Genomic DNA, 10997 nt, shown 5'->3' on the forward strand with positions numbered 1-10997 from the left:
TTTTTTTTTTTTTTTTTTTTTTTTTTTTTGTAATAAATCACTTATTTACGATACGTGTGAAAAAGATATGAGGAGAAAACGTCAATATTAAAAAAAAAACAAATTAAAGTTGTAAAATGTCATCCATGACCCTTTCCCAACCGAACTCCATTTACCCGCCGTTCTTGTTTCTGGTGGATCAGATTAAAAGAAACTTGTAATTTAAAGTTACAATAGAAGGCTACAAATGTAATTTAGGTCATATTTTAATATAAATACTAATTTGAGAAACATTCAGCACTTGCAAAATTAGGGCTCTTAAAAGGGCGCAAAAATTTGGCGCCAATTTTAACCATTGCAATTCACTTCTATACTGTCCTCTTCAGTCTTCCAGTTCTAACGAAGCTTTCCACAATTCATCGTGAAAAATGCAGCGCCAGAAATCTTTGTTATCCTTCTTCCAAAAATCTCCGTCCGAAAATCGGAGCTCCGATGGCGATACCTCCTCCGTCGCCCAGAGGCTCACTCGCTTTCCGGCCAAACCAAACGTTGCCGGTTTGGAGCAGCCGGCTATCCAGAATAATGCGGATCCCTCCCTGGAGATTAGAGGAACCGACACGCCGCCGGAGAAGGTGCCTTGTCAGATTTTGCCGGTGATTGAGAAGAACAGAGGTTCCTCTCTCTTTTCGAGCATCATGCACAAATTTGTGCGAGTCGATGATAAACACAAGGCAAACGAGAGGTAATGTTGATACTAACTAAGCGAGCAGGTCTTCGGATTCTTACTACATTTTGCTTTCTCCATTCGAATCGCGCAGTATACTATTCTTGTAATACTCTTGCATCGTTTTCTATTTTATAGAAGAACCAAACGCGTCTTTGTACTGACGAGTTCATGTAATACTTTTGCATCGTTTTCTCTTAATTTTAGAAGAACAAAACGTGGCTTATTCTATGATGTAGTTGCATTTTAATATCTGTGAATGAATCCTGCAGGGACGAGATTAAAAAAGATTCCTCTCAGAACGAGGTTTGGAAAGATTCTTCTCAGTTACCTTCCATTTCTGGTAAGGTTAATGATCCAATAGAACATACGGAACTAAAGGGAGCTTCTAGACATCATAGTAAACTCCACGCTGCAAATTTAAACGGACATAGAGGACCTGCCTTGGATATTGAAAGCGATGATGGCATTGGTGGACCAGAAACACCTGGCATGCGACCTTCTGCCTCTCGTTTAAAGAGATCTCAAGAGATTCCTCTTGTGGGTGGGAGTGCTGATTTGTTGCAGCATAGTACCAAAAGAATTAAACTCCTTCAGGACTCGATAAACTCAAACATGATTCACAATGAAGCTTCTGATGCAACTAGCAAATTTGAGTGGCTCAATCCCTCTCAAATTAGAGATGCTAATGGTAGAAGGCCTGACCATCCTCTTTATGATAAAAAAACATTATTCATACCACCTGACGTGCTGAAGAAAATGTCAGCGTCACAAAAACAATACTGGAATGTGAAATGTCAATATATGGACATTTTGCTTTTCTTCAAAGTGGTTAGTTTATATTATCGAACAGCATCATTGTATGAATTAGCTCCTGATTTCAATATACGTTTTTATCCTATGAATAGTTGTTCATTTCGTGTTACTGTGCTGAAATGGGTATCTCCACAATTTGCAACCATTTAAATTACTAGTATTTTGCTTACAAAGGTTTCATTAGAACTGTAATTGAAATGAGTTGTATTATCGTGAATTTTGTTATTGGTATGTCCAAATGTGAATCAATTTAAATAAATTTTGGATCCATCATAGAAGTAGAGATGAAAAGAAAAAAATAAAAATATGGGGAATATGAATTGTAGCCTTTACTTTTTCAAGGGATGTCATTTTCCTTCAAATTCAGAATCATTGTTGACTTTTGGGTTGAGATCCATATTTTCTGACCTATTCATTTTGGCACATACACTGATAGATTAATAAGGTATTGAACTTATTATTTGATAAGCTCAATTTTTCTCTATCTCAGTGAGGGGTTTTCCTCTTCTACACAGTTTATACTCTTGGTAGACTTTGCTTTCACTAGTGGATGCTTTTAAATATGTAATCAATAAACTACTTCAATTAGTTAATATAAGAATATGAATTTTCTTTTGCACATCACAGGGAAAGTTCTATGAGCTATATGAACAAGATGCTGAAATTGGTCACAAGGAGCTTGACTGGAAAATGACACTAAGTGGCGTTGGGAAATGTAGGCAGGTTAAATATTCATCAATCTGTTTTTTCCTGTGTATTTATTTCTTCATCTTTTAGTTATCCACATATCCCTGATATTACCTATTCTACTTAGGTCGGTGTTCCTGAAAGTGGGATTGATGATGCCGTTCAAAAGCTTGTTGCTCGTGGGTAAGGATAGATAGCTCTGTTATGTTGTTCATCTGAATTCTTATTAATGTTTCTCCAGATTGTATCCTATAAGATGTAAGCTTTTGTTCTCACTTGATGCACCGAGAGCAAAGGAGTCTAAACAGCATATGAGTAAACTAGAGGCATTAGAGCTGATTAAAAACGCTAATGAAAATTTACTTCAGCATCATGTTTGCATGCAATATATATATATGTATGTATATATATATATTTGTGAGCATGTATGGTGAGGCTAACACATTCTTGTGACAATCTTTATGAAGACATAAAGTTGGGCGAATTGAGCAATTGGAATCTTCGGATCAAACAAAAACCAGAGGTGCAAATTCTGTAAGTTTGTCGCTTCAGATATCACGTGGACATTGATTCTGATTTCTGCGTATTCATTTCAAAGTTTTGTCTTTTTCTTCTTTTTTACCTGGATTTTTGTGCTGAGCGTTTGTGTAGATGTACATCTAGATGGTTTTTAATTTGGATTTTCTAAATTATCGAAAGTCATTCCATTGTGCTTCTTTCTACTCGTTCCATATATTATACATCTGGATTGTATACTTTTAATGATTTAATTATGACTTGTTAATTTCAGGTGATACCTCGGAAATTGGTACAGGTTGTTACTCCATCAACCAAGGTTGATGGTGATATTGGGCCTGACGCTGTTCATTTGCTTGCCATCAAAGAGGTATTAGAAATTAATTCAATTCTTGTATGTAATTGATATTTGGAATTGTTAGAAAATTTAAGATTGCGGTTCTAGATAAACTTGTCCATTTTTCTTTCAGTAATAAATTTGAGGCATATATTTTATTTTTCTTCATTTTTTCAAACAAATTCTAAGAAGTTCTTACTCACTGAAAATTTCACAGTTAACCAACAGTTGAGGGATCTATTCCATGGCATTACCGTTTAAAATCTCATTTTGGACTAGGAAATTACTGTTAGATGATGAAAATAAACATTACATCATAAAGCTACATTGACAGTATGCTTCATTGGAATTTTTCTCTAGGAGAGTTGTGGGCTGGATAATAATTCAATTGCATATGGGTTTGCCTTTGTTGATTGTGCTGCTTTAAAATTTTGGACTGGCTCTATCAAAGATGATGCTTCCTGCGCTGCTCTCGGTGCCCTCTTGATGCAAGTAGGCAATTCAAAATTTTCATTTTTGCATTTCTGTTATTTGCTTTTGCAAGTTTGATAGTAATATGTGCATTTGTGGTTTCTCTAGGTCTCTCCAAAGGAAATAATATATGAAGCTAGAGGTAAGAATCTTTCCTCTCATCTTGGACTTTAGGCTTTTATTTAATTGATTGATATATTTATTTTTGGCGAACTTTCCTTCAACGTCCTCAATTTTATTTTGTGCAGGATTAACTAAAGAAACACATAAAGTTCTAAAGAAGTACTCGCCAACTGGTTGGTTCTTTTCGTGTCTTTATAATAAGAAATTTTCTTTTATGAGCGAAAAGGTTACCTTTTTATTTATCACTTGTCATATGTGCTCGTGCATGAGCAGACACAATACATGTCTGAGTTTACGTCTCCTCTTTTGCTACTTTTACTTGTCTATCTTCTAATTCAATTTTTAAGTTAATGCAATTTTATTATACATTGTTCTCAAGTCATTAGATTTAAATGGAAAGTGATCAACTTTTATTTATGTGTTTTGATGTTATTTCTTTAGAAATATTGTCCCCTTAGTCTCCAAAATGACTGATTGTCGTTTTACTCTGAATCAATAATATATTTTAAACAATTGAGTTGGTGATCAGAATATTATACTGACCATTGATTTCTTAGGTATCTCTTATGTTCTTGTTAATAACCAAGGGTTGTTTGGAAGTGTTTTGAAAAACTAGCCTTTTGTTTTTTATCCACAATGTTTGAGGTGTAATATTTATTCTCATAGTTCTTATTCTATTCATCTTGTAGGTTCCACCGCTCTAGAATCCACATCAGGGTCGCCAGTTACAGACTTTCTGGAAGCTTCAGAGGTTAAACTTTTGATCCAGTCTAAAGGTTATTTTAAAGGCTCCTTGAATTCGTGGAATCACACGATTGAAAGCACAGACCATGATGACATTGCTCTATGTGCTCTTGGAGGACTTATTAATCATATGTCAAGGCTGATGGTAAATATGGTTCTCGGAGACACTGATATATGTCCTATTACATAAACTGTTGGCATTTATAATTTCCTACTTTTTACAGTTGGATGATGTCTTGCGGGAGGGAGCTGTACTGCCATACCAAGTATACAGAGGCTGTCTAAGAATGGATGGACAAACAATGGTTAATCTTGAAATTTTCAGAAACAATGATGATGGTGGTCTATCAGGTATGCGTTTGTTTCAAATCCAAGGTCTGAAGGACCAGATCAACAAATTTTATTAATTACGATACTTATGTTGCAGGTACACTGTACAAGTATCTTGATAATTGTGTAACATCATCAGGCAAGCGGCTTTTAAGGTTGTGGATCTGTCATCCTCTTAAAGATGTTGAAGAGATTAATAATAGGCTTAATGTGGTGGAAAAACTGATGGCACAATCTGAAGTTATGACACTTCTTGGTACCACCTACCTTCGCAAGCTTCCAGACTTAGAGAGGCTGTTTGGGCAGATCAAGGCTACGGTTCAGTCATCTGCTTCTCTTGTATTACCATTGATTCGCAAGAAGTTACAGAAACGGCGGGTAAGCATAATGTATGGTAATCAGCAAATCTAATGTCATTACTACACTCTCAATATGTTGAATGGGAAGTATGGGATTCTTACACTGAATATATGCGTTTGAAAGTTCGAGAGATTTTAGTTTTGATTTTCTTTGTGATTTGGAGGCGTTAGATTTTGTCACTTGCGTGGTCGTTACCCAAGGTTATCACAAATCATTCTTGTTTCTTTTAATTTGATCGTGGGGGTGTAATTGTAAAATTTTGTATTATTGCTCATATGATATTTTACGTCCGCTTCATTTGCATTTGAAATTACTCTTGTTTGAAGTTGCACCAAGGAAGCTCTCTTTTCAGTTTGTGTATTATATCGGTATTAGGAATCATGGACCCTCTCACAATGGTATGATATTGTTTACTTTGAGCATTCTTATGGCTTTGCTTTTGGTTTCCCAAAAGGCTTCATACCAGTGGAGATGTATTCCTTACTTATAAACCCATGATTAACCCCTTTATTAGCCGATGTGGGACTCCTCTCCCAACAATCCTCCCCTTGAATAAAGTATACCATAGGGCCTCCCCACAATCCTCCCCTCGAACAAAGTATATCATAGGGCCTCCCTTGAGGCCTACGTAGCCCTGGAATAGCCTCCTCTTAATCGAGGCTCGACTCCTTCTCTGGAGCCCTGAACAAAGTACACTCTTTGTTCGACACTTCAGGCACTTTTGACTACACCTTTGAGGCTCACAACTTCTTTATTTGACATTTGAGGATTCTATTGACATGACTAAATTAAGGGCATGACTATGATACCGTGTTAGAAACCACGACTCTTCACAATGGTATGATGTTTGTCCACTTTGAGCATAGACTCTCATGACTTTGTTTTTAGTTTCCCCAAAGGGCCTTATACCAAGGAAGCTCTCTCTTTTCAGTTTGTGTACTAGATTACTTCTGTAATTTATCCTGAAGCTCTCTATGTATTTGCTGTACATGAACCAGCAATTTGCATATATTAACACACTGAGTGAACACTGATAATATGGTGCAGGTGAAATTATTCGGATCTCTGGTGAAGGGCCTCAGGACTGGATTGGATTTATTAATTCAAGTTCAGAAGGAAGGTTGCATTATTTCTCTATTAAAAGTAGTTAAACTGCCACAGCTCACCAGCAATGGTGGGCTTGATCAATTCCTCACTCAATTTGAAGCAGCTGTAGATAGCGAATTTCCAAATTATCAGGTTTTCCCTCGCCTTTCTTTTATCATCTTATGCCTCATTCTATAGTTTTATAATCCTCAATACTGCATCTTATATCTTCTTCTATGGAATCCTTCGCTTGAGATCTCAGCTAAAAGTGTTTGTTTGTAATCTTTTCTCAGAACCATGATGTAACGGATTCCGATGCTGAAAGACTCTCTATATTAATCGAGTTATTTGTGGAAAAAGCTACTGAATGGTGTGAAGTAATTCATGCCCTCAATTGTATTGACGTGCTGAGATCATTTGCAGTAATTGGTCATTCATCTAGAGGGTCCATGTCTAGACCTATTATTTTGCCTCAATTGAGTAATTCAACGACGAGTCCAGAAAAGCAGGGGCCAGTTCTTCAAATTAATGGGCTATGGCATCCATATGCCCTTGTGGAGAACGGAGAATCACCAGTTCCTAATGATATGATCCTTGGTCCTGATAAAGATGGCTACCATCCCCATACTCTACTGCTAACTGGACCAAACATGGGCGGGAAATCAACACTTCTTCGTTCTACTTGTCTAGCTGTTATACTTGCACAGGTATGTAGCAAATTTCTTTATCATAGCGGCAAGATATTTTTGAAAATTAAGCTTATAATACTTTGGAAAGATGAAAACCATGAACACTTTTTTAAATTAAAAAAAAAAACCAAAACCAAAGGGTTATAAACGAAAGCTAAAATAGATAAAACATTATTATTTCATCCCCCCTCTGGTTGAATTGCAGTTGGGTTGCTACGTGCCTTGTGAGACATGCACGCTCTCGGTTGTGGATACCATCTTTACGAGACTTGGTGCTACGGATCGAATTATGACAGGAGAAAGTAAGAGTTTATTTATTTTTATTGTCATAAGAAATACTTTTAAATAAAATCAAATTTTCTATTGATGCTTTCTAAATAATTAATCATTTAGTATGTTTAGCATCTTAAATTATTTTAGATGATTAAATATATTTTTTTAAAGAAATTTAATCAATAAAAAGTAGTAAAAACTTTTGAATTAGTTTAGAAGTTATTTTTGAAGAAACTTTTGCGTGATAATTTATCCAAAATAACTTTTGAATTGATTCAATTTTTCAGAGTTTTTTAATTGAGATTTGTTTTTTTTTTTTTAAAGAAACACATTTAGGAAGTTAAACCCACTTTAAATTATTTGTTTTTTTCAAGTGAACTATGAATTCCCGAAGGATGGTGCATGGAAAATGAGTAGATATAAATTTCAGTTGTACCAAATATTTCTTGTGAAACAATAACAATCCATGTCTCTGTACTCTGTAGGTACTTTCCTTGTTGAATGCTCAGAAACAGCTTCAGTTCTCCAACATGCCACTCAGGACTCTCTTGTTATTCTTGACGAACTCGGACGAGGAACGAGCACATTTGATGGCTATGCCATTGCATATGCTGTGAGTTTTGTTTTCATTTAATCCATCTCATTCACAATTATTCTCGAGCTTAAAATTTCTACCATTGATTTTACATAGTTAACCAAAATAAAAATAAAAAAATCTTTTTCTAGTATACATGCTTTCATCTGTAACTCTGCCTCGAAGCAAGCGTCTGCATTCTAAGGTCTACTTTACTATAGATAGAAATACATGAAGTCAGTTGATTTGGTCTATGCATTACTAATTTACGCTTGATATTTTACTTTTATGTTCATTTTGAATGTTTATTTTAAATTTACATCATCCTGCTACTTACGAAGGTATTTATAACTCATGAATTCATTCTGACTGGAAATTTTGAGATTCAAAAGAGAGTTTATGTTCAAAATCACTTCGAAATATGTCTTCAATTATGTTAAATCAATTCAATGTTTGATTCTACACATTTAAGCGTAGTTTTTATACCATTAAAATTGATTTTGAAAATGACAAATAATTTAAAATCACTCCCAAGTTTGTCCTAAGACATGGTGCGATGATTATACCTCGAGCATGGGCATAATTCATGTCGGAGCGATGTAGTTTACATTTGCTGCTTGATTGTCGCATAAACTAAAAAATATCATTTGCTTGCAAATAATCCCCTATTGATCAAACAATATTGATGTCTATGAATCCTTTATTCAGGTGTTTCGCCATCTGATAGAAAAGGTGAACTGTCGACTTCTATTTGCTACTCACTACCATCCTCTAACAAAGGAGTTTGCCTCTCATCCTCACGTCATGCTTCAACACATGGCCTGCGCATTCAAGGACCATGAGCTGGTTTTTCTATATCGCCTCCGCTCCGGAGCATGCCCTGAGAGCTACGGGTTGCAAGTAGCAACCATGGCTGGAATCCCGGGGCGAGTCGTTGAAGCAGCTTCAAAAGCCAGCCAAATGCTGAAGAAAACCATCAAAGAGAGTTTCAAATCGAGCGAACAACGCTCCCAGTTTTCAACTCTTCATGAAGAGTGGTTGAAAACTCTAATCGCGGTCTCGCAGTTTCGAGGTAATGATCTCGACGAAAATGATGCTTTTGATACTTTATTTTGTTTATGGTATGAGCTCAAGAGATCATATCACTGCTAGGTTGATAATTGTATGATAGGATATATATGGGATGTAGGAGAAAGCATGACGTAGGAAATTTCTTCTGTGAAGTTTTTCATCTAAATGCGGAATTTTAGAATTTAGAGAATTTTTGTATTTAAGAGAATGCATTTAGGTCCTTTTAATCTTTGAGGACTTATATTTTGTACATAAAAATACTCTTAATCTATTTTAATATGTTTTTGAATGAATTGATCTCATTCCACAAAAATAAAAATATTAAAAAAGGTCTTGCAGTTATTAATAGCATACTGCAAGACCTTTTAAAGAGTTTCTATGTGCTTTTAATGAGTTAAAAAGCATATTATCTCTACAAAATTCATGAAATTTCAATGAAAATTATAGAAATTAATGATTTATTGGAGATTTTTACTTTGTTTTTTAAAATTAAATTTAGTGAGTTAATTAGCAAAAATTGAATAGAGGTATTTTGGACTTTATGGGTTAAAAGGCTTCAGGCCCAAATTTCAACTTTATGGGTTTCATATAGATCGAGGCCCATTAGATTTTAGAGGTATTTTGGATTCACGTACTCAACTTTTTCTGAAATCAATTATTATGGCTGATTCAATTGTTTTGATTATTAAATTTTATTGTGTAAAAACAGTATTAAATAAAATTTCAAAAAAAAAAAAAAAAAGAAGCTAAATATCTCATTTTATTGATCAAAATGATATTCGAGCTTTTATTAAGATATTCATCAAAGTTTATATAAACTTCACGAACTTCATAGTAACCTATTGTAACAATTTATTAACATTAATATTCACTAATAAGTATGATACTTGTTTCTTACCTTATATATCAATTTTTGAAGAGAAAATATTTGTATCTCTATGTTATGTGTAGATGAGAACAACGATCCAAACAATAATTTTTGCCTAACATTGAAATGCCTAGAAGTCTTTTAGAGAAAAAAGTCTTCTTTTTCAATCCCGGGTCACATTCTGAAGCATCCATAAAAGAGGAAATCACAATGCATCTTACTATCATGCATAATTCGAGTAAGAGTATAATGTAGGTAAGAAGCAAATCGGGTACGAAACATCGAGTACTTTGCACCATACAAAAATTGTGAGCATAGAATTGGTAATTGTTTCTTGTTGATAAGAAAAACTTGCATGATTTTACTTAATAAAAACTTGATTTATTTTGAAAGAAAAAAAAAATACTTGATTTGATTTTATAATTTGTTTGGTGGATTTTATGAGAATTATTAAAAATAATTTTGGTAGGGCTGAAATGGACCATGTCCTAATGGACAGCTGCCTCCAGCTGTCAGGAAGGCTTTGAGGTGAGCCAAGTACTTCAGCTCCTCAACAGAATTTACATTATCTTTTTATTTATTTATTTATTTGTTTATTTGTTTGTTGTTTAGTTCAATAACTTATTGAAATTGAATTATTGCAAACTTCACCCATTGTTTTTGTTCTCATTTTCATCATATTTCATATTCAACTTTCTTACTTTATGTTATAATTTCATATTATCAAATAATAAAAACAAAAATCCAAATTTCTATCCATTTATAGTCAACTTCCCTACAAAACTATATTATCATAACCAATAATAATAATAATAATAATAATTTGAAAATTCCCAAAATTGGTATTGAGTTTGGTAGTAAATAGCCTTAAATTTATTTACATTACTCTTTTTTTTTATAATATAATATAAAAGTATATTTTATGGTATTTTGAAAAAAAGAAAAAAAAAAGAAAATTTTAAGTATAATTATTAACTATAAGGGTCTATAAAAATGATTTTTTAAAATTAAAAAACTTGAAAATTCATTTCAAATCCATCTTAAAATTTTATTACTAACAATCCAAGCTCACTACTCGGATATTGTCTTTCGAAGCAATCCACTCCCTCATTCGAGACCCAACGTCTTTGCTAACACTCATTACTTTTTCTATTCAATGTGAGACTCCCACCAAATTCACCCCTTTTGGGGCCGAGAGTCCTTGTTGGCACACCGCCTCTTGTCTACTCCCTTTGGAGCTCAGCCTCCTCGCTGGCACATCGCGTGGTGTTTGACTTTGATACCATTTGTAACGACTCAAGCCCACTGGTAGCAGATATTGTCATTTTTGGATTTTCCCTTTCAAGATT

The 10997-nt window shown here is 34.2% G+C and overlaps 1 protein-coding gene across 1 annotated transcript; it reads left to right on the forward strand.

The window, feature by feature from the left end:
- The first annotated feature begins 82 nt into the window (after window positions 1-82).
- On the forward strand, window positions 83-9075 carry LOC111493803 (DNA mismatch repair protein MSH7). The gene is made up of 18 exons (XM_023143658.1): window positions 83-721; window positions 976-1534; window positions 2147-2242; window positions 2334-2389; window positions 2674-2740; window positions 2997-3092; window positions 3420-3551; window positions 3639-3672; window positions 3779-3826; window positions 4343-4542; window positions 4622-4748; window positions 4825-5105; window positions 6135-6326; window positions 6467-6880; window positions 7068-7164; window positions 7621-7748; window positions 8418-8887; window positions 8990-9075. Exons 1-17 carry the CDS (start codon window positions 408-410, stop codon window positions 8859-8861), a joined length of 3285 nt encoding a protein of 1094 aa, XP_022999426.1. The 5' UTR covers window positions 83-407; the 3' UTR covers window positions 8862-8887; window positions 8990-9075.
- Window positions 9076-10997: the final 1922 nt, after the last annotated feature.

This window comes from Cucurbita maxima, unplaced genomic scaffold, assembly GCF_002738345.1.
Source record: "Cucurbita maxima cultivar Rimu unplaced genomic scaffold, Cmax_1.0 Cma_Scf00019, whole genome shotgun sequence".
NCBI classification, from domain to species: domain Eukaryota; kingdom Viridiplantae; phylum Streptophyta; class Magnoliopsida; order Cucurbitales; family Cucurbitaceae; genus Cucurbita; species Cucurbita maxima.